The following is a 24,565-nucleotide window of genomic DNA, read 5'->3' on the forward strand; positions in this document are numbered from 1 at the left end:
ACATAAAACAGTCTGTAGAACATGTACATTGATAACCAACAATTGCAACCAACACAACACAGTATAACAGTAAACAGTTGTGATACAAACAGGTCCAGGGCTTGTTGATGGGATTCTGAGGGGGGTGGCTTATTGATTGAATTCTGAGGGGGGGGGAAGCAGGGGCCCTTGGTCGCTGTAGATTACATCTGTAGATTACGTCTGTAGATTACTTCACCCAGTAAACTTCTGAAATTTACAGGAAGTTGGAGGCAGAAAGATAACTCCTTATTAGTCTTTCCTGGCCAAAAGCTCCCTCCTGATTGGGACTAAACTACCAGAACGGGCCATTCCTGGATGAGGGTGATCTCATATCTCCTATTGGGGGAATGTTTCAGGGAGGGGGCAATCAGGTAGGGAGTGAGTTGTCTGCATGCAATTTGAGATGATTGGCCCTCATTGGCAGATCTTTTCCAACAACCACAGTGAGAACCCTTGCCCCGCTCTCCGCTCAGTTTGACCTCAGAATTTGTGTATACACAGGATAACTGAAGGACAGGAAGTCAAAATTTCCCACCATTTTTACTCATCAATCATTGGCATGTGGCAAGAACTCCCCAAATCCCTCCTAGTCCAAAATAATTTTTTGATGTTTTGTTACTTTGGAATCATGTTGTAACATCACTAGACATTTATTTAAAAGGTTGCAAGGGTAGATGGTGGAAGTGATGCTTGCAGGGGACATGGAGGGAGCAATGCCTGACTGGGATTGGCACAAGTTTTCCTCCTCACATATGGGCCAGCCCTGACATACACAATGGTATATCCCGCAGCCAAAAAGGGAACATGGATTCTCTGCATTCCCTTGCTGTGGGGCAACTGAGGGCCTGATTCTGTGCAAAAGCAGGATTTAGACCCATGCACAAACAAGCAGTGATCACAGCCTAATCCATTGTGCAGAAGAGTCTGTGTACCTTAACTCCATGTATCCCCTTAATTCTGTGTATTCAGTGGCTTATTGCTGTTGAAGACAATGCACAGATGGAGGTGGGGAACTGGGATAATTTTTCTGGGATCATTTGCAGGAACTGGGATAATATCTGCTTCCCTTCATGATTCTAATACCCTGTGGTTTCCAGCTGTGCGGAAAAAGGTTATAAGTTCTTCAGCAACACAACTAAAAGCTACAGGGCTGCTCATAACATGCCGGCTTGATATACCGATATTTTATTACAAATTGTTCTAATTTTGCATTTCCGACACTGAGAAGTTGGAGGTGTGAGGCTGATTCTGAGTGAGCTCATATATTGCAAAATGCATAAATCTTGCATGAGTCTCTGTAATGCATACTATCCCAAGCATAAAAACAGTAAAATTAAACTCCGGCTAAGTGCTTCCTCAGTTTTAAATAACTTCCTTGATGTAACATAATGAAGCTTTTGTATTATTAAACATTTTTAATAACCTTGGCCAAAAGAATATAACCTTCACACGCAGACATAATGCTCATGAGGATAATCCTGATAAACCCGACTGCCAGGAGTGTGGTGCAGTTGCGCGGAACAAAAATCTAGCCTGACCTGCAATGCTCAGTCGGTTCCATGGGCCAATAAGTTTGCCAGTTTCAGAATCAGCATTTGCTCTGGGTATTACCACAGCTTGCCTTCCAAGATCATAGGGACTTCTTGAAAGGCCAATTGGGATTATTCAGAAATAATAGATTGGAGAAGCCCTATTGTTTTGGCAGCAAATCCTACAACGTGAGGAAGCTACAGTCAGGGCTCAGAGGAGCTGTGGGTTTCTGTAACCAAACCTTGACTTCTGGGGTAGGTTCTCCAAAGGGTTGCCAACTCTGGCCTGGGAGATTCCTGGAGATTTGAGGGTGGTAAATACAAGAAGGTGCCTTATACTGAATCAGACTCTTCATCTCTCATGGTCAATGCCATCTACCGAATCTGGCAGTGGGTCTAAGAGGCCTTTCTCATCACCTGTTACCAGAACCTTTTAACTGGAGTTGCCAGCGATTGAGTTTGGAACATCCTGCATGCCAAGCAGATATTCTACCACTGAGCTGATGCCCCTTCCCTGGGGAGGGCAGCATTTGGGGTGGGAGCTCAGGAGAAGTGTGATATCGTGAAGTTCACCTTTTGAAGCTGCCATTTCCTCCTGGGGATGGAAATCAGTTATGATTATGGGAGAACTCCAGGCCAAACCTGCAGGTTGTTAATTCTGTAGGCCAGGATCCAGAAGGCCACGTGTTAGCTTGAGTGAGGATCTCAAGTACAGCAGAGAGAAGATATTGCCCTATTGACCAGGCAAGGTCAAAAGACCTTTAAGGGTTAGACTTAACCAGTTCTTCTGCCTGGGCAATGATGATGGCTCTAAGGACTTAAGAACATATCAAGAGCCTTGTTGGAGCAATATCCAGGCAGTTCTCTGGTATTTCGGCAAAACTTCTATGGTAGAAGCCATTTTTACCAAAGAGTTTTTGCCCAAATACCAGAGCATCACTGCAATATCACAGCATGAAGACAGCACTTCTGGCGTGTTCCACGCTGCCAGAGCTTCCTTCCCACTCCCACTCCCACCTCCTATCCCTTTCTGGTTGCCTGAAGGGACCTGGAAATCCTATCTACTTTTGAAAATAGACAATTTGGCCCACTGATATTGATGAATTTATGATGCACCTGTTGCATACAGTTACTATACAGTTTGCCCCTGATATAGATCCTTCTTTTTCTCCAGCTGTTATTCTCATTACTCCCCACCTCTCTAAAATAAAAGCTGGTTCTGAAAATGTGTTGGGCACATCTGTTCGGATCGTTCTCTTTTAAATATATATATTTACATCTATCTACTCTCAAACTTCAGAGACTGGTTGAGGGGTGGGTAGGAATAAATTAACAAATGGGAACCTAGCAAATATAGCTCCATCCCCATTCCAGTATGGCATGCTTTTATTTTTCCTCCCCAGAAATATGCAAATATGTCAAATATCATGAACAGATGAGATGATTTTCATATTGGGTGTAAAATAAGAAGGCACTAAATCTATTTCCAGTAGAATATATTTGTAGGGCTTCACACTTGCAACATATGAATGTTTTGCTTTATGCAACTTTGAAACAAACTAAAATGGTTCAGAGTTCCACATATGGAGTGTCCAGCATTTTAAAACATCTGTGCATGGGACCCTGATTTGACTGGGATCATTGTCCCAAACCTAAATAAATCCAATTGGACACATATCCAGATTAGAGGTGGGACATTCTCATAGCCCTCTTCCTTCTCTGAGCAGTGCCAAGAGAAACATGAAAAACAAAAAAACTTCCTGGAAAAAAAGTGATGTGGGGTAGCTCTAGGAATCGCTGGAAACTCTATGCCTTTACCATAGTGTTTCTAGTTAATCCTAAAACTGCCCATGTCACTTCTGATATTTTTTACTGAATATTTTACCTTCCAACCTCCTCCAGGCCAATCATTAGCCATTTGGTGGGGGGGGGGATTGGGTCAACATGACCATATATGGTAATATCACCTTATCAATAACTCCCACTCATTTGGGAAACCCTTCCAAGGCCATCAAGAAACCGCAGCATATCATGAAACCCTGGCCGAGAAAGCCTAGGTTAGAATATCAAACTAGGATCCGAGAGACCCAAATTTGCATCCCCTGCCATCACAGCCAGCACTGTTTCTGCCTCCCATATTCCAATTTACAGGCCTCTTGCTGTCAACCCATGCCCTTTCCCATGTTGTGGCATTGAACCAATTTGGAGCACTGTAAGCCAACTACGTTAAAGGGTGCTCCATATATAGTATTCTGACCCTCTTCTCTGGCTTAGTCCTATCACTCTGCCATCTTCTCAACTATCTTCTCAATGAGTTTGGCTAGCCAAAGGATGATACAAATGTTTTAGTTAACTCATCACCTGCCTTTTAACTTGTTGGTTAAAAAGCACACTGTCCTGAACTTTAGCGACCTTGCCAAGGAGCAATTGTCTTTAAAGATACTAAAATTGCTCCTAAGGGTGACCAGGGGTCCTAAATTTACTAGCATATACTCTGCAAGTAGTTGGATGATTTGCAGTTGCAATGAACAGCTTGTGTTCACATTATTAACAATTATTTCTCTGGATGCCGATCATCCTCCCTCCCCTTCTTCGATGAACAATGCAACACTATATATTTTATTTACTTAATCTATGCCCACTTTTTCCACAATGGGGATTCTGCCCTTCTCCATTTCATCCTCACAACAAGCCTGTGATGTAGATTAGGCTGAAGGCGTATGCCTTGCCCAAGGTCACCCAGTGTGAACAGTCAGACAGCAATTCCAACCTGGGTCTCCCAAATCCTAGCCAACCCTCTAACCCAGGGGTAGTCAACCTGTGGTCCTCCAGATCAGTGGTCCCCAACCTGCGGGCTGCGGCCCAGTGGCGGGCCGCAAAGGCCATGGCGCCGGGCCGCGGCTACCTCTCCCCGCCCCCCCCCCGTAGTAAAAAACCTCCCGGGCCACAAGCTTGTGGCCCAGGAAGCTTCTTACTGTGGGAGGGCGGGGAGAGGGAATCAGGGCCGGGCCGCGCATCGTGCATGCGCGGCCCGATGCCCTGCCGGTCCCCAGCCTCAGAAAGGTTGGGGACCACTGCTCCAGATGTTCATGGACTGCAATTCCCATGAGCCCCTGCCAGCAAACGCTGGCAAGGGCTCATGGAAATTGTAGTCCATGGACATCTGGAGGACCACAGGTTGACTACCCCTGCTCTAACCCAAGCTTTCTCAACCAGGGTCTTGTGAAACCCTGGGGCTTCTTGATGCCCCTGGAAGGGTTTCCTGAATGGATGAGAGTTAATTAATTTTTAACATATTTTTAAAATTTGTTAAACATTTATCAGGTGATATGATGATATATGGTCACATCGACTCCCCCCCCCCAAAAAATGGCCAGTAATGGGCCTGGAAGGGGTGGGAGGGGGAGAAGAGGGCCCAAGTGGGCATGTACACAGCTATGTTTCCCAACCATATTCTGCAGGATCACGCCACTTCTGGGGTTTCTTGAAGCCTGAAGAATGTTTCAGGGATTTCTCAATGGTAAAAAAAAAAGCTGAGAAATGTTGTTCTAACCAGTAACCATCAATGTAAGGGTTATTCCATTTTAACTCATTCATTTAAATGAGCTTTAGACTTTAATAACTTAATACTGGATTGCACTGCAAGCTACTAATTATGGCAGTGAGAGACTGCGGCTTCTTCAGTTAATAACTCTGCAGTTTGATTTTCTAATATGTCGGATGCATTATGACGTGATATCGTACCGTTTTGGATGCTTTACCGTCGAGTGGCCCTGAGTAACATTATCGTTGTTTCTTTCCATTAATTCATTCATCTTTTTCCGCCCAGCTGAATCAGTGGAGGAGCGTGGCTAGTGAACTCCACTTCAGGATAAATATTCCATTTGGTTTCCGACCTTGCCGCTCTATTATCCTGTTAGTAGTAAACTCTGAATGTGCGGGGATTTTGATAAGCCGTGATCCTTGGCACGCAAGAGATCTGCAGCTAAAGGCAGAATCTTTCAGTGAAACCAGAGAAATGCCTCTTTGCATTTTGTTTGTGCTCACCTAGGGTGAATATATGGGACAACACCATACTGTGTAGAAAGTATAAAGAGAAGCAGAACCAGAAAGGAAGAAAATGCACCCTCTTCAATAAAACAGCTGGGATAAAGCCAACAGGTACGCAACATTTTCAATATATGCAGTGATGTTTGGATTTCGTTGCTGTGACTCAGAGCTTCACATTTGCCCTGATTTTTCTTTCCAGTTGCCAATGCTTGCAGTTAAAAGGAATGCCTTCAACTCCCCTTGGCCCTGGAAAAGGATGTTGGCTAGGCCAGGGAACAGCTCCTGGAAGGAAGTGGCCCCAAAAGGTGGCTACATAAGTATGGTAGCCCCTATGGTGCGATCAGATGAAACCAACCTAGGAATGAGAGAGGGTTTTCTGGAAGGCGAGGGATGCTTTCAAGTGCCTTATTCTGCACCAAAGCCGAATAAACTTGATAAAAGCTGTTTTCCCTACCCTCTGTATTCAGTTATTTGAATATTTGCTATTTGGAAATAGCACTGCAGTCCTAAGCAGAGTTACACCTTTCATAGCCCATTGAAGTCAATAAGTATAAATGTGCTAAGGATGGCATATGTAAATGTTTTTATTTCCCCACACACACCTTGTAACGTACTGCGTCTCTCTACAAGTGGCTCTTTCTTCTGGCTCAGATAGTCTTCCCCCGAGGCAAAAGGCCATGGGAGCCTGCTCAAAATGAACGGAGATATCAAACAATAAATGTGGAAAACAAAAAGCCTCCTGCGAACAGTATAAATGAAATACCACATTCGAACTAAGCAGGAATGGAACACTAGCAAAATGAGAATTGGGTAAAGAATCAAAAACATTCACAATAATACATAGAGTTGCCACCACCACCCCTGACCACCAGTGAGTATGGCGGGGGCGGGGGGAGGAAGGTGAGTGGAGTTAGCAGATCCAAGTTGGGAAACTCCTGGAGTCTAGGGAGGACAGGAACCTCAGTGGGTATGATGCTATAGAATCCACCCTCCAAAGCACTGATTTTCTTGAGGGGAACTGATGTTGGTAGGCAGGAGATGAGCCATAATTCCACACAGTTAACACTGTATCTTGAAGTGACACAGGGAGATCTAGGAATCACTGGAAACTCTTTGGTTTTACCATAGAGTGTCTAGTTATTCCTAAAACTACAATATCACCTCTGATTTTTATTTTTATTTTTTTACCAGAAGTGGCTTGGTGCCATGGACAGCATTGTTCTGTGTCCTCTGAAATGCTGCTGCTGGCGTTCAGGAACCCAGGAGTACAGCTGGTACAATGGGCGTGTATGTAGGGGGGGGGGTGGTTTGCAGAGGGACAAAGGAATCTGCAGAAATGGCCCTCTTCCCTTTAACTGCTAGTATAGTCCTTCTGATGAAAAAAGACAGCCATCAGATATGAACAGGCATTAGAGTGGCCAGGCTCCAGGTGGATTTCTCCTGGAATTATAGCTGGTCTACAGAGATCAGATCCCTTGGAGGAAATCCAGTTATAATCATTAAAATATCTGTCCATTACATCAGCCACATTCAATAGGACTAGGGGTGGTGGTGGTGGTATATATTTATATTTATATTTATATTTATATTTATATTTATATTTATATTTATATTTATATTTATATTTATATTTATATTTATATTTATATTTATATTTATATTCCGCTGTTCTCAAATGTCTCGTGGTGGTTCACAAGGTTCATAAATACAGTAAAATCCCGTAAAAACCCGGTAAAACATAGTTAAAACACAATATCAAGATGGCAGATAATAACTATATAACCCACTCACCTGCCCACCTTCGGCAAGGGTCTATCACTATTTGGAAGCGAGGACTTAGTTGGATTTGGTTTCAGCTAGAGATCCACAGATGACAGCAACAGGAACCACTCTGGCCTCAACCATAGACTTGGTGGAAGAGCTCCATCTTGCAGGCCCTGCGGAAAGCTGACAAATCCCGCAGGGCCTGCAGCTCTTCCGGGAGCTCATTCCACCAGGTTGGAGCCAGGGCCAAAAAAGCCCTCACCCTGGTCGAGGCCAGGCTTATATCCCGGGGGCCCGGGACTACCAGTAAATTCATACCCGCAGAGAGAAGGGGGGGGTCAGGATCTGTCTTGGAGAGGCAGGTCTTCATTCTATTTCAGCAGTAAGGCTGGCACTTCCTGAAGTTCCATCTGGCTGCAGCCATAGGGCAGAACTGCTCTGTCTTACAGGCTCTGCGGAACTGGTCAAGTTCTCTTTCAGCAGAGCATTCTAACAGGCCTCAAAAAAACTCTAGGAATGTTTCACGCTGGAACTGGCAGCAACCCTTAATGGCATGATTAACTTCTGTAAGCAACAGGTTCTCTAACATTTCCTTGGGAAAATTACCTTTTAATTGAAATTAAGATTAAAAATATATATATGCAAAGGACTGTGAACTCTTCACTGAGCTTCCAGAATTTTTTAAAAAATGTGAGTGCCTTTCTGCATAGATATCTGTATTTACTCAGCTCTCTGAATATTTCTCAGCTGCACAAATGGAATAGAATGATTAGGCAAGACAAAAATTAACTTTGCTTCAGTTACAATTGTGCTGATACGTGAAATGGCTTTCTGCATCGGAAATAATCCTCTGGTCTTTTTTTTTTTTTTTAACCTTAAAAAAAGTTGTATTTAGGTCATTAAACATTGAAGCCCTGAAGGAAATGACAGAAATGAAGAAGCTCGACTTTCTCCTGCACCCTGATAAATACTTTGGGGAAAAGTCAGTGGAGAAACGCTCCGAAGATTTAAAGCTGCCTACCCTTTCAGCTAGTAAGTAGACCGTCGTTATATTCTCATTACTCCAGCTCTTGCTCTTGAGAGGCAAAAGTAAAGGTTACTAGCTTATCAGCGTTAAAAGGAAGGAAAGGCAAGAGGAAATGGTGGAATTTATTTCTTGGCTTTGAAAAGGTTACTAGCAGACCCTCTGAAAAAAATCGCAGGGACTGAAGTTATAAGAAGCAAGAATCCCAAAGTTGTAAACAAGGTTTGCCACGTTAAAGCTGTAGTTTGTCATGGGCAAACAGCTAGGCCATCCAGTTGCAGTGCAGTTCTACAAGTCACGAGTTCAAGAGTTCACCACAGCTATTCTGAGTGCAGACTACAGGCATTTCTGCACATCGCTAAAAATAACGTTACACCAGCTGAGTGGCATAGCGCTAAAGATTATCGCACTTCCGGCCATTCCTCACCTTCTTGCTGTCTCACTTCAGTCTGCCACCTTTTCACGGATCTTAAGCCCCACATGCCTGCTTGAAATGGCCGAAGAGAGCAACGCACTTTTGAGGCGACTCTCTTCTGCCTGTCAATCAAGCCAGGCAGCCAATCCCCTTCATCCATTGACTAAAATGGAAATTTTGGCTTTGAGTGTCCTTCATAGTGTAGGGGGTCAGACTAGATGACCCAGGAGGTCCCCTCCGGTTCTGTGATTCTATGATTCTATCAGGCATACCCTGCCACGCCCCTGGAAGTGTCATGTCACCTGGAAGTGCCATCACCCAGATGGACCCATTGCTTCATTAGCAAGTTTTCTTTCACAGATGAATAGGATACCAGAGAACCCTAGATCATGTGAAACCCATGAATAAGTAGCTTTCACTGTCAAGGTGGTTGTTTTTTTTTTTTTTTAGAGTTGCAAAATGTCCCTCTCCCTGCCACTTTGGGAGGCAGGGACCTGCCCATACAAAGGATATTCTTTTTTGAAAAAATTAAATAATATATTTTTAGAAAATCCCAACACACTAGAGTACCTTAGGTGCACCAATGGCACACCAGTGTGCCCCTGTACCCTGGTTGAGAATCCCTGCCCAAGAGTAGGGAGTCTGGCATGCACAAAACTAGAAAGAGAACACTAATCAAAGATTAACCTTTGCTTTGCCTCTAGGAAAGTTTTGCAGACCTGTTTCAGAGTATGTACAGGGTGCAGCAAATCTCTGTAGCTCCTGAGTTTTTTTTAAATAAACAGTTAATTCAGGCGCCTTAAAATGTGATAAAGAATTGGGGATTTGAAATAAGCAAACTGGATCAGGAGTCAAGGTGGCATGCAGATTCCACCAAAGGCAATAACCACAACACTACTTTCTTAGCTTGTTAAGCTGGCTTTCAATGGACACTCTCTCGGTGGTCCCGGCTTCCTTGGATCAATGGTGCAGCCAATGATGGAACTTGAATCCATCTTCCAGATGAAGAATATCAAAAGATGCTCTCGGCTTTTATACCTCCATCAAATCTTAAGACTACATTGTTATATCAGCTTATTTTTTTCATGCAGCTTAACTTTCCATTGAAGTTCCCATTCTGGCCCTTTCAGCTGCAGGCAGTCGGCTATTGCAAAGCTTATCTTGAAGAAGGAATCAATGCGAGCGGCTACTTATTCCGATAATAATAATAGTGTGCTGCTGAGTCGTAACCAACTCATGATGATGCCAGGACCACAGAGTTTTCAAGGCAAGAGAGGCACAGAGGTGGTTTGCTAATGCCTTGCTCTGCATAGCAACCCCAGCTTTTCTTGGTGGGCTCCCATGGGCCACCCTATCAGGAACTGGGCTAATTTTTTGCACTCCTGATGTTGCCTTGCACTCCTGATGTTGCCTTGCAATTTTCCAGTCCATGCCAGAATTGACATAAGTTTCACCAGCTTATAAACAGGGCAGGAATTTGGACATTTGACTTGTCTCAAAGATACCTAGATGACCGCATCTTACAACCTGTCCTCCCTAGACACCATATCTTGTCCTCTTTGTGAAAATTGGTGCTCCACTTTCTTTGTGTCAAGAGAAATTTCCCATCCGGCATCAAGTCAACGTGAGGTAGATGGTGATGTTGGCTGCACTGTACCGATTTAAATGCAGAAGACATCACCTGTGAGTCGCTGTTCATGTGCAATTTATTCTTCTCCTTGGGGATTGTGCTTCATAGGAGGAAATAAGGAGAAACGCCATCCATAATAAGTGTTCTGTTTATTATAGACAAACCTTCCGTAATGCACACAGTTCATAAAAATTGTGAACAGGTGGCAATTCTACTGTGTAATGGGTTTTGACAAGGATAGTAGATCAAGCAAGGCACCTGGGACACATCAGCCTGCTTCTCCTCCCCAATGGCTTTCCATCTCTATTCTCTTTCTCCAGTGTGCAGGTAAATCACAAGGCAGTGGTCAGTGTCACATTCTATTGCCCCGATGGATTTGCTTTTAGGCTATTTCCTGGTTTTGCACTAGTCCTGTCCTAAGGCTGGCCAGAATCAGCACATCGAGCGGGAGGGATCAGTTCCTCTGGAAGATGGATGGGATTTAACTATGTCAGTTCAGGAAGGGGGAGCTGCCCTCTGCAAAGGATGCTGCCATAGGCATTCACACCCTTCCTGACCCTGGAGTGAAGGAATGACCCCCCAACTCCAGTGCCTGACATCCCCCTCAGTGATGTCCTCCAGAGCAAACCTTGGCTCTGGTTCAAACTGTGGTAACTAGAATCCTGAATGGACTTTGACAAAATGATCATGTAAAGCCACTACTTTTCCAGCAGCACTGGCTTCCAGCTAAGGTGGCTAGAAGCCACTGCCAGGGGATGGTTTCCAGATCCAGGTTGGGAAATTCCTGGAGATTTGGGGAGGGAGCCTGGGGAGTAGGACAGGGATACCAGTGGAGTCCAATACCATGGAGTCTACCCTCCATAACATTCGTTTTATTCAGGGCAACTGATTTCTGTAATCTGGAGATGAGATGTAATTCTGGGGGATCCCCAGGTCCCACCTGGAGGCTGGCATCCATACCTGGAGGCTGGCATCTTGTTCCAAGCACATCTTGAGATGCTGTTTTTGACCAAGATGTAAATGATGTGGGTCTAAAGGACCTGAAGGATTGCTTCCTCCTCTATCAACTTGTTCAAGCTTTGAGGCTTGGCCGGGTTGTGGCTCAGTGGTAGAGCATCTGCTTGGTATGTAGAAGGTCCCAGGTTTAATCCCTGACATTCCAGAAGAATCAGGCTACAGGTGGTATTAAAGACCTACTAGAGAGCCATTGCTAGTCTGAGTAGACTATGCTGATGGACCAAAGTGTCTGATTTAATAAGACAGGTCCCTGTATTCATGAGAGGCTCTTTATACCCCTGTCATCTAGCCCAAAGCCTTCCTCCAAGACCATCCCTGTTGGTGAAGCTGGTCGTGAAAGCTGTCAAATTGCCATTGGCTTAGGGCAGGGTTTTTCAAGGTAGGAAACCTTCAAAGGTAGTTTGCCATTTCTCACCTCTGCCTAGGGATCTGGACTTCCTTGGCTGTCTCGCAGCCAAGAGTAATCATGAATGGCCATGCTTCACTTCCAAGTTCTAAAGGTGTTGAGCTAACCCAGTCAAGCTATTGTCCCGCAATGGCATCAGCCCATCTTTCACTTGATATTCAGACAGCCATTTCGTTTCTCTGAGCAGGATAACAAGAAGCAAACTGAGAATTAGACCAAAAGCCCCTTAAGAAACAAAGGGAGAATTAAATGGGGAGCTTATGCTGATGATTCAGCACCACCAGATGACAGCCCCACAAGGCTCCAAAAGCAATTAGAAAAATTAAAATATAATCCTTTTTGAGGCCGGATCAATTCCCAGAGAGCTTTCTTGACTAGCCAGGTGCATGATCTCAGTTGGCAATAATGCCTGTTTCCTTCCCCGCCATTAATCTTGCGTGACTGCTGGATCTCTCCTTCTTTCCCGGGAGCTTTGGATATGAAATGCTGTTATTAAATTTATATGAATCACTTTAGAAATTTCTCATTAATCTTCCCTGAAATTCCTGGACAAGATAAAAACTAGGTAACCTTTTGTTTTAACTCTTTCAATAAGGAGTTAGCAAATGTTTACATTTCAAAGGGCCCGTGTTTTAACAGTCAGGGCAGAATTGGATGAGGCCTTGACCAATTCCGCATGGAGGCATAAAACACATGCCAACTCCTGCTCGCAAACACACGGTTGAAAGTCCCATGTTTGCAAGATTCCTGATGGGAGACCCCTCCCATGTTTTCCCACCACCTTGTAGTTGCTTTTTGCCTGTCAATGTAATGGTTTCTCAGTGTAATGGTGTCTCTTTATGTTTGGATAGATTTGTGATAGGCTGGCCATGGTAACTGAACCCTGATGAGTGATTGTTTGTTCACAGTAAAGTTTTAAAACAAAGAGCCAAGGTGACAGGGAGAGGGCTGCTTCATCACATCCCCCCATTCTTTCCCCACCACCAGAAAATACAAACAATCCCAAAATGCCCAATCCAAAAATGACAGTGCCCAATGAGGAGAGCATTTTATTTTTACATAGGGTGTGTAGCTTTGCAGTCCTGCAGCAATGCGGACACCACCATTAAAAAAAAAAAATCTCAATCCGGAAAAAGAGAAGGGAGGGCGGGTACGAGGGCGGGTACGAGGGAGGGCAGAATGCTACCGAGATTGCTGAGCATTTCTCCCTCCACACAGGCTTGCCCCTGTTTGTTCCCTGGCAAGAAGAGGGAAATCGGAATTTGGTGATTTCCATCATTGCGGAGCAAATCTGAGGAAAACTCACACCAGCCACTTGAGAGCTCCTGGTTGCTGCTGACATCATGTGGAAGCAGCACTAAAACCCATGAGCAACAAGAGGCTGTCCTGGGGGCAAATTTATCATGCAGAAATGTTACCTGGCAATTCTCCATTGAAAGAAATAGGTGGTGGTAAGGGGGCAAGGGAAGGTAGGGAGAAGGAAACTTTCCAATTGTTTTTCAGTGTGAAATGGCAAAGTAGAATGGCTGTTTTCTCCAAAACTCACAGGACCTGCATCAGTAATCAAATGCTAGGCTTTCCGGGTTCCACTGGCCACTGGCAGGGGATTGGGGTGGTGGTGGTAGGGTTGCTGCTGCAGGTTGGGAAATGTATAGGGATTTGGGGGTGAAGTTTGGAGAGGATGGGGACCCTAGTGGAGTATAGTGCCGTAGAGTCCACCCTCCAATGCACCTCTTTCCTCCAGAGGAACTGATCTTCATTGTCTGAAGATGAACCATAATTCCAGGGGATCCCAGGTCTCTTCTGGAAGCTTCCATCCCTACTTCCTGCCCATCCCCTGATGTGAAGGGGCAAATGGGGGTTCCATGGGGCTCTTTCACATAAGGAAAACTGCAGGAAGGGAGTCTAATCCCTCCCCCCCCTCCCGGCATGGCCTGATTTCTAAAGGGGAAAAAAAAATACTGGGAGCTCCATTCATAGAACCAAGTCAATTCCAAAGCCAACTGAATTACAAATATTTGCATTATAAAATCAAGTAATAAATGTTAACAAAGGCCAGTGTTTGACAGGCCTACCAGCAAATACCACGAGGCTATCAGAATTCAAGCCACCCTACTGAGCACAGAAGGGGTTCTGTCTCTTTGGCTATTGTGCAAGCCGTATGCTCCAGCAAACATTAGCAGCTGGATTGGAAGGTCTGCATAGGGTGATCTAGTTGTGAATGCCTGCCGTGGTGCAGTGGTTCCACTATATTCAGGAATGTATGGCTGCAGCCGTCCAAGGGGCTTTATTGACCAGGACAGAAAGATAGGACAAGCACCTCTAGTTTTTCCTTTTTCCTTGGGATCCCTCAGAATCTGCACATGCTGCCTCCATTGTTGGCGAGGCCAGACCACCGAGCTTCCAAGCTCTTCCTCTAGCTTCACCGTCTCGTGCACAGGTTTATCTGCCTGCGGTATATCGTAACCGGGGGATTCGATATATTCTCTACATATTCTGCAGGCAGTAATGCTGCTTCTGAGATTTTACAAAAGCATGCCATTAAATGACAGGAGGAATAAAAGCTACTGGGACATGTTATTGTTATTGCCAACACCTGATGGCTGAACGGGCATCGTTTTTGAGAATCCATCTCAAGAGACCTTCTGTTGTAAATGTATATGTATGCGATTGAGCAGCATCTTTGTTTACTTGTAAACTCAATCAGTAACAGTCTAATTGTCTTGTTTCTTGATGCTACAGTTTGAGGATTAGATCTGGTAGACCGTGAACAGAAGGAAAAGAATTAAGGAGAATTAAAAGAGCTGCCTTAAACGAAGCATCAAAAATTCACAAGCCTTTCTCCTTCCTCTCTTAAATTTCTTGTACGCTGGGCTGAGGAAAGAACTGTAAGGCCTATGGCACCTTGGGGTCTTATGTGTGTTGGTTTCCCCACAGCCCTGCTTAGAGACGGAAGTGTTTTTTGTACACCCTGTGAATATACAGAAGATTTTCTCATCGTGTAATGTAGCAAATGTGTGTAGTCTTAATATATAGATTTTTGGTGCTAGCTAAAGAGCAGCTTACCACACATGAGTAATCACTCCTATATCTAAAACCACCTTAAAATGTAATGACCGTAAATAAGATTTCCAGTTTCCTCTGGAGAAAATCCTATTAAGAAACAAGAAGAGCCCTGCTGGATCAGATCAGTGGTCCATCTACTCTAGTATCCTGTCTTGCACAGTGGGCAGCCAGTCCCTCTGAAGGGCCAACAACCGGGCATAGAGGCCAAGGCCTTCCTCTGATATGGCCTCCTGGCACAGGGATTCATAGGTTCACTGTCTCTGAACATGGAAGTTCCCCTTAGTCACCCTGTCTAGTTGACACTGATAGACTTATCCTCCATGAATCTGTCTATTTCCATTTTAAAGCTGTCTTTGCCTGTGGCCATCACTACATCCTCGTTACATCCTCTGGCAGTGAATTTCACATTTTAATCAGTCATTGTTTCCAATCAAAACAGCCGAACATTTGGGAGCAGCCTACTCCCACTGCACAGCTGTTTTGGCAGCTATCATGGGTAGGAGAAAGCAGGGCTTTAAATGCTTGCTTTTTGCTCTTCATCAACCTCCTGAAGCTTCCTTGTTCTCCAGGGGAACTGTAGTCTAGCAATTAGTTGTAATTCCAAGAGCACTCTAAGCCCTAATCAGAGGTTGGCACCTAGAGCTGCCAATCCTCCTGGTGGTCCCATGCCCATGGGGGTGGAGGATCCCTACTCTCACTAATGCTTTGAGTGGCAGCAAAATTAAAAAAAAAGGAAAATTGCTGTCAGGTGTGATGTCAGTTTGCAGGAAAAAAAAACAAAAGTCATGCCATAGCCCTGTAGGAATTGCCTGATACTCTATGATAAAACATGAACTTTTTCAGCGATATTAGAGAGGACTTGTGCCACTTCTAGGGAAAACCCGGTAGTGATAGCAGTCCTTTGCAAGAACCACTTACGAACGTTATTCAGCAGGTATAGAGTCTTTTGTTGGGCTGTGTAGGAAATAAATAGAGTTTGGCACCTCCAGAAATACAGCCTGGGTGGTTGATCAGGCCCAGAGACCTGCATTGCTCAGACAGCATGCAAGCAACCCTAGACAGGTCTACTCTGCAGTAAGTCTCATTTTATCCAGTGAGGCTTGCTTCCAGGAAAGTGTTTTTAAAATCTGAGTCTTTGTGGCTTTCATGGAAGATCAGTATGACAGTAGCAGTGCTTGGTGTACGACAGTAGCACTGCTTGCCCATATCCTTTGCGATGACACACAAGGATTAGTACGTTTGTGCCTTGCCGATAATCACATTCACACACAAAGATATTAACAGAAAGATTTCTACTAGAACCAATCCATCATTTATGTGGGTAAATCTCACAAACTAACTCATTTTGGAAAACTCTCTGTCTCTTCACACCCATCACTCATGTAAATTGCCATTAACCATGTGCAACATATCATTCATAAGGAAAACAGAAGCAGTTGTGGTTATGTGTGTGTGTGAAAGACAACCTTTCCCTTGCCAGTAACCAATCAGGGAGCCTGGTCATTGCCCTGGAAAGGGACAGGGATCATTTTTGCTCCTGCTATGCTAAGGAAAAGATTGGGCTGGAGTATGGCTTCCAGACGTATGTGATTGGCCAGTTGTAAACCTGGTGTTACTCCTGGGTGGTTTTGTAAGGGGAGTGTGACCCCTCAGAATGAGATTAGTGGGGTCACTTTAGTCCAGGGAAATATGCCCGGTTTGCATAGGGGTCTGCTTCTCATTCTACAGCTCTGAAAGCTCCGTTCAATGAAAAGAACTTATTCCCCAAAGAAATTCTGGACCGTGAAAAAAAATCAAGGCACCTGTGGGAAGATATGAGCAACGAAGCCAGGATAAAAAATGGGAGAAAGCCAGGGAAGCCCAAAGGAAAATGAATCTGATGCTGCTTCAAAAAAAGGTACGTGCCAAGAATTCTGCTGGGCCTTGGGAGATATGATGAGAGGACCAAGCAAGGACCCAGAGATCTTATGAGGGAAACACACAACTCTGCCCTATATCCTGAATCAGGCCACAGTATTATCATTGGCCTCTTGTGGCGCAGAGTGGTAAGCGGCTGAAAGGCTGTCTGAAAGCTATGCCCATGAGGCTGGGAGTTCGATCCCAGCAGCCGGCTCAAGGTTGACTCAGCCTTCCATCGTTCCGAGGTCGGTAAAATGAGTACCCAGCTTGCTGGGGGGTAAACGGTCATGACTGGGGAAGGCACTGGCAAACCACCCCGTATTGAGTCTGCCATGAAAACGCTAGAGGGCGTCATCCCAAGAGTCAGGCATGACTCAGTGCTTGCACATGGGATACCTTTACCTTTACCTTATTATCACTGACCGAGGAGATCCATGGACTCAGGTAGAGGTCTTTGGCATCACTTGCAACCGGATGCTTCATTTCACTGGAGATTGAACCAGGCACCTTCTGCAGGACAAGCAAAACCTTTTCCATGGAACCACGACTCCTCCCTGACCAAAGAGACTCAAAGGACTGATAAGAGAGAGCTGTTTTATTTATACCCCACTTTTCACTATCTGAAGGCATCTCAAAGCGGCTTACGTTTGCCTTCCCTTCCTTTCTCTACAACACCCACCCTATGAGGTGGGTGGGGCTGAGACAGGTCTAAGAGAATTGAAACTAGCCCAAGGTCACCCAGCTGGCTACACGTGGAGGAGTGGGTACTCAAACCCGGTTCTCCAGATCAGAAGATGGTTCTCTTTAACCGTGACACCACGCTGGGACAACTCAGTGTAGCTTTCCTTGGAGGAATCCCCGCCACCTCCATCGCCAACTCCTACTGCCACCTAGAATCATAGAATAATAGAATAATAGAGTTGGAAGGGACCTCATGGGTCATCTAGTCCAACCCCCTGCACTATGCAGGACACTCACTACCCTATCGCTCATCCACTGTCACAAGCCACCCCCTATCCACCCCCTATATCTTTTAGCCACTGAGTCACACTGTTGACTCATGTTCAATATATGCTCTACTAAGACTCCTAGATCCTTTTCGCACATGCTCCTGCCAAGACAGGTCCCTCCCATCTTATATTGTTGTGTTTGGTTTTTCCTACCTAAATGCAGAACTTTACATTTGTCCCTATCGAACTTCACTTTATTCAGTTTAACCCACTAAACAAACCTCTTGCTTGCCGCTGCCACAACTACAAGACTAGTGTATGGGCTCTGAGTGGGCAGGGCAAATTTTAGTCCTGCCAGCCCAGCCCAGCCCAGCCCCCCCAGCATGGCTACAGGCCTGGCCCACTGAGAAAGAAAGGCTCATCAGCCATGGCCTGCCCTGACATCAGCCATTTTCCAGTTCTCAGTCTTGAGACAGCTCTCTCCACTGATTTGCCAGCCAAAGACTGGCTGGAACTAGTTGGTTCCATGGTTGCCCCATATGAAATGAAAGTGTTGGATCCTGCACGTCCGTTCTGCCAGTGGCAGTGGAAGGAATAATCTATAATGTTCATCCTCATCATCTTGCATTAGTAGACATTTCCTTGTTCTGGAGAAAAGCACCCCCATTTACAGAACGGATCTGCAGGATCCAGCTCAAAGCATGCCCTAGCAAATATTCCCCCATGGCCATACCTTTCCGTGGAAGATTGATGGGCGAGCTGTGTCTTTTAGGACTACTTGTTGGTTTTTATTGATTTTTCTCATGGAAAGACCCTTAATGAGCTCCCAAGGAGCCTCATGATGTCCTGGAGAATACTATGGACACTGCTCAGTATAATGATAGAAAGAATGTCATCCCCAATTCACCTTATGATCCTCTTTCATGCTGCTTTGTGAATGCAGCTGGAGAAGCACCCGTCAGTATTTATTTTATTTAAAATATATTTATTAGCTGCATTTTCCCCCTATGGCGCTCAAGGTGGCTAATGCTATTAAAGCAACTTTCAATAAACACCCCTCCTCCTGCCATAAATAAAGCCAAACTGTTAAAAAAAAAGAAAGTTTAGGACTGCCTTAATTAAATGTAGCCCTTCAGCTGCCTTCTTAAGACTGAAGAAAAGTTGGTTTTATACCCCATTTGTCACTACCCAAAGGAGTCTCAAAGTAGCTTACATTTGCCTTCCCTTCCTCTCCTTACAACAGATGCCCTGTAAGGTAGGTGAGGTTGAGAGAGCTCTGACAGGACTGTTCTGTGAGAACAGATCCAACAAGACTGTGACTAGCCCAAGGTCAGCCAGCTGGCTATATTTGGAGGAGTGAGGAATCCAAGCTGGCCCTCCGGATTAGAAGCCACTGCTCTTACCCACTACACCAAGTAAGGGAGCCAGGTGGACTTCCCTGAGGAGGATGTTCCATGATCATGGGGCTGCCACTGAAAAGGCCCTCCTCAGCATCTCTGATTGATGGGATAGTCAGGAGGCCCTGTCACTGTTATCTTAAGTCCCAGATAGGAATATATGGGAGAAGATGGCCATTCAGACACCTTGGTCCCAAGCCATGTTGGGTTTGAAAGATCAAAAACAACACCTTGAATTGGGTATGGCTGCGGATGGGCAACCATTGTAATTATTGTGACATCAGGCTCACATGCTCACAATTGTTGGCCCTATCATCAGTCTAGCTGCAGCATTCTGCACTAGCTGTAGCTTGTGAACCCTTATCAAGGGTAACTGAAAGCCGAGCGCATTGCATTAAGTAGTCTAGATGTAACTAAGGCATGAATCACTATGGAGATATCTGATTGGACAGATGCAGTTAATCCTCCAGCTGATACTGAGCAAAAGCACTCTAGAGACCACCACAGCTACCTGGTTTTCTTAAGAGACCACTGTGTCCAAGCAGCACTTCCAGTCTGAGAACCTGGCTTTTTAAGTATGAGAGTATAACCCCATCCAAGACAAACCTGAAATCCTTGGCTTGCATTGCTACTAATCCAGCAAACCTCTGCCTTGTCAGGATTAACTTGCAGCCCTTTCACCCTCATCCAACCCATGACTGTCTCCCCAAATTGGCTTAGAACATCAGTGGTATCCTTAGAATGAGGTGGAAAAGAAAGGTAGAGCTGGGTATCATATACATATTGGTGTCACCGCAACTCAAACGCCAGCGGTTTCATGAAATCCTAAGCCACTCAACATCCTCAGCATGAATGTTTAGTCACCCAAGACTACCAGTGCACCCAAGACCTGCAGAATCACTACCCTTTTGCAATTTCCCACCTTCAGGAACACATACTCAAAACTGGTTGATTGTTGGGAGAGGCACCTTGATAGACAGATGGAATCATATAGACTGCCTTGACCTTGCCTCTCTGTTTCCCTGGCCTAGCCTGTGGCTATTCAGAGAAACACAGTGAGCTTTCAGTACAAGATACATAGAGGCAACATCTAGGAAAGAGCTGCTTCACAAAGCGATATCTGAAAATACATTTTGCCAAGTGTACCTGGTACGTAGATGCTTTCGAATGATGGTGTTGGAGATGAATGCTGCGAATACCACGGACAGCCAAAGTTATTAACAAGATAGTTTTAGAGAGGAGCAAACCCATTATGTCATTAGAAGGGAAAATATTAAGGCTAGAGCTCACTTACTTTGGACGCATCATGTGATCAAACTCGCTAGAAAAATCATTAATGCTCGGCATGGTCAGCGGCAAAAGGAAAAGTGTTCGCCAAAGGATCCGCTGGCTCGACACAATCAAAGCCGATGCAGGGATGATCATGAACCAACTAAAAGAAGCAGTCGGAGACAGGGATGCATGGCGAAGACTTTCCTTTAGAATCACCGAGAGTCGGACATGATTGAACGGATAACATCATCATCATCATCATCATCACTTGGTTGTTGTTGTTGTTGTTGTTAGGTGCAAAGTCGTGTCCGACCCATTGCGACCCCATAGACAATGATCCTCCAGGCCTTCCTGTCCTCTACCAATCCCCCGGAGTCCATTTAAGTTTGCCCATCACCTGGAACATTCTTCCTAATATGTACAATTGCCTTTTGGCTAAAAGGGATAACACCTGTATTACCAGCCTCATTGCATGAGAACCCTGGTTTTGGCTTGCATGGACTGCAAGAAAATACTTTTGGTCATAATGGCCCCTAGTGCATTGGGAGGACTGCGTGCAGTGCATGCTTCCCGTATATGTGGATACCAGGCTTTAAGTATACATGGCTATAGGGCTTTTTTTAAGGAAAGAAAAGAAATGCACTAGTCGCAGAGGAAGATTTAGCTGTGGCTCTGTACTGAGCATGCCCCTCAGTTACAAACAGAGTTTCACCACTATGTAATGTGTGAAATGGTCCTATGGGTTTCAAAGACTGCTTTTTCAATCTGCTTCTTCCAAAAGCCAGTTTGGTGTAGTGGTTAGGAGTGTGGACTTCTAATCTGGCATGCCAGGTTCGATTCTGCGCTCCCCCACATGCAGCCAGCTGGGTGACCTTGGGCTGGCCATGGCACTGATAAAGCTGTTCTGACCAGGCAGTGATATCAGGGCTCTCTCAGCCTCACCCACCCCACAGGTGTCTGTTGTGGGGAAAGGAAAGGGAAGGCGACCTTCAGGTATAGAGAAAAGTGGCCTATAAGAACCAACTCTTCTTCTTTCTTTGCATAGGATACAAATTAATACTTCGTTTGGTCTTATTTTAAACTACTGAGGGTGGAGATTATAAGGAAATGGTCTCCTGCTTGCATGTTTCCCTGCACATTTACTCCACAAAAGAAAGTAATTTGTTTTCATCAAAACAATAATACATTGCATGTACCATTAACAAAGCCTAAGGAATCTGGTATGTTTTCTAAATGACAGCAACACAAAGACTAATTTGGCACCAGAGCTTTCCTTTGCAATGTTTTTCATGACTCACGAGCCACTTTGCGTGAGTAATCACTTTGTATTTCAGGTTAATCAGGTGCGAAGCATGGAGTTTTAATTTTTTTAAAGTAGTCAACAGTTTTTCTTTTGCATTTCCAGGTGAGTAAGATATTAAAGCAGATATGACACCCTCTTGCATCGTTCAATTGAGCTCTATTATACATTTTGCATTTATTTCAAAAATATGGGAAGCTGAGCAGGCCACTCAGACTCCATGGTAGAGAGCCAAATAAATTCTGGGCCAAGAGGGGGATAATGTCAAAACTGACTGGAAAGCAGTAATAACAACCTGGCTTCCTCCTATAGTCTTCTCAGCATCTTCAGGAATCGGCAGGTGAGACTTTTCACAGCATGGAAATAAAACATGGCCACTTGCTAATTGCTACAGATCAAACTGCGGTTAAAGGCAGGCCCACAGGGCTGAGTTCAGAGTTGTTAATCTTGGCAGGTGGGAACATCAATACCTCCTGAGGGTGTGAACAAGGCAGAGAAGAGAGACCTCTGATGTTTATGGTCTCTGCCTATGTAGTTGTTTTTAAGAAAGTCAGAACCCTAGTGCTGCATGAGACCAGTGGCCACACTAGTTCATCCCTTTGTTTCATTCAGGGTTCGATCCAGTGTCCCAGAATGCACAGACGTGGGGCACAGAGCCCCACAGCATCTCCTGTTGTTGCTCTAGCAATTGGTATTCAGAGGTCTTCCTTCTTTGAATGTGGAGGCCGAACTGAAGTCCATCTGCAGCTCTTAGCATGATATCCACCATCCACTGATGTCCGCTTTTGTATTGTTTTAGATTCAGGAAGCCCTAGGTTAGCAGGAAAGTCTTCTTTCTAACCTCCACTCCCAGATGTGTACAATCAATGTTCAGAGTGATGCACAGACATCACAAAAACAAGAGTGTGAGAAGCATATTGGGTTGCCTTAGCAACCTAAACTGGCACCAGATATTGCAGCATCTGCCACCACCATCACCAGCAGGAAGTAAAAGAAGTGTTGGGTTTTATACCTACTTTTAGGGGCTTACACTCACCTTCCCTTCCCACAGCAGAACAAATCTGGAGTCCAGTGGCACCTTTTTGACCAACACATATTTATTTAAGGACATGAAAGCTCATACCTGGTTGGTCTTAAAGGTTCCCCTGGACTCCAAATTTGTTCTGCTGCTTCAGACCAATACGGCTACCCACTTGAATCTATCTCCCCACAACAGTCACCCTGTGAGGTAGATAGGCCTGAAAGAGCTCTAACATAACTGATCTGCAAGACCAACCCTAAGAGAACTGTGACTAGTCTACGGTCACCCAGTTGTATCACCACCACCGCCAGCAGGAAGTAAAAAAAGAGTTCATTTTTGTACCCTACTTTTCACTACCTGAAGGAGTTTCAAAGTGGTTTACAATCACCTTCCTTTCCTCTCCCCACAAGAGACACCCTGAGAGGTAGATGAGACTGAAAGAGAACAGCCCTAAGAGTACTGTGACTAGCCCAAGGTCACCCAGCTGGCTGCATGTGGAGGAACAGAGAATCAAACCCTGTTCTCTAGATTAGAGTCCACTTCTCTTAACCACTGAACCATGCAGGCTAGGGGGGAAGCCAAGCTACATTCAGGGAAGGTGGGGGTTCAGGAACCCATGCAGAGAGAAGGAGAAAAAGCTGAGCCCAAGTAGTAGAGAGGACGCGGTGTCCCCCTTTCTGCGAGTTCTCACTACTCCCCCTCTTCCATTAATTATAATGCTGATTTGTATAATAGTTGGCAGAGACGAGTAAAATTTCAATATGTTCATTGAAAGACCGTTGAAACATAAATGTTGGGGAAATAGTTAGGGCCTTTTCGCACGGGGATCTTTGTTGCAAATTGTTTGCGGAAAGAAAAATCGCCATTTAAAATAGTGGAATTCGTCGTTATGCATACCTGCCTTTGTAGTGGAATCAGTTGCGTTTTTTAGCGTTTCCCACAGGCTTCCGGTCTCGGCAGAAATCGCTAGAAAGGAAGCGCTATTGCCAAGCTCGTCCCGCCCCTGGCCGTCAAGCAGCCAATGGGCAGCCATTAGCATGCTCCCAAACAGCCCCTTTCCCTTTAAGAAAGGTTTTTTAAAAAAAAACAACAGACCCATAGCAACGAATGTAGGTAGATTCGTTGCTACGGAGAGACCCATCCAGCTGCCTAATGTGAGCTGTCGTTTGATTGTATGATCGTTTGCACGCTGCCTCGAGTGATAAAAAAAATCCCCCCCCCTCTCACGGGCCCGATTTTCGGCTGAATTTATGTGTAAAAAATAAAGGGACTTTATTTCAGCAAACGGGCTTTTATGTGGTTTGTGCTTAGTGACTAAAGGTGAAGGACTGAAGCCAGGGAAGCCTCTAAACAGAAAGAGGCTCGCTGGTGCGTTTATCCCCGCTCGCTCGGAGAAAAAAAAATGGCGATCGCTTTGCCGGACGTTTGGAGGAGAGAGCCAGGGGGAGGGACTTTGAAGAACCAGCAACAATGGTAACGCACAGGTCTTTAGCGCTACTGTTGCAGATTGGTTGCAGGAGTGTATTGCTATCCGGAGGGTGAATCCACTTTTCTGGATTCCCCTGAAAGCGCTACAACGAAGCGCTTTTTGCGGGTCGGTTTCAGGATTGTTGCAGATTGTCTACGACGTCGTGGGTTATGGCAAATTAGTAGCGTTTCCAATTAGCAACCATTGTGCTATTTTGAAGCCGTGCGAAATGGCCCTTAGACTGGGATTTTCAACTCGAAACACCAGTAGTGAGAAATTGCTGTGCTCTCCCACTTGGGTTGTAAAAGGGCAGAGAGTGAGAAAAATGGAAGCTGC

At 45.0% G+C, this 24,565-nt stretch overlaps 1 protein-coding gene across 1 annotated transcript in view; it reads left to right on the forward strand.

Moving 5' to 3' along the window:
- The window catches only part of WDR49 (WD repeat domain 49), a 125,163-nt gene that overhangs the window by 93,622 nt on the left and 6,976 nt on the right, over positions 1-24,565 (forward strand). The window contains exons 17-19 of the mRNA XM_077348499.1: positions 5,602-5,711; positions 8,250-8,396; positions 16,651-16,819. Of these exons, the coding sequence (XP_077204614.1) occupies positions 5,602-5,711; positions 8,250-8,396; positions 16,651-16,796 (403 nt within the window). The 3' untranslated portion in view covers positions 16,797-16,819. The remainder of the gene's footprint in view (positions 1-5,601; positions 5,712-8,249; positions 8,397-16,650; positions 16,820-24,565) is intronic.

The sequence above is a fragment of the Paroedura picta genome, chromosome 8 (assembly GCF_049243985.1).
Source record: "Paroedura picta isolate Pp20150507F chromosome 8, Ppicta_v3.0, whole genome shotgun sequence".
Taxonomy (NCBI): Eukaryota; Metazoa; Chordata; class Lepidosauria; order Squamata; family Gekkonidae; genus Paroedura; species Paroedura picta.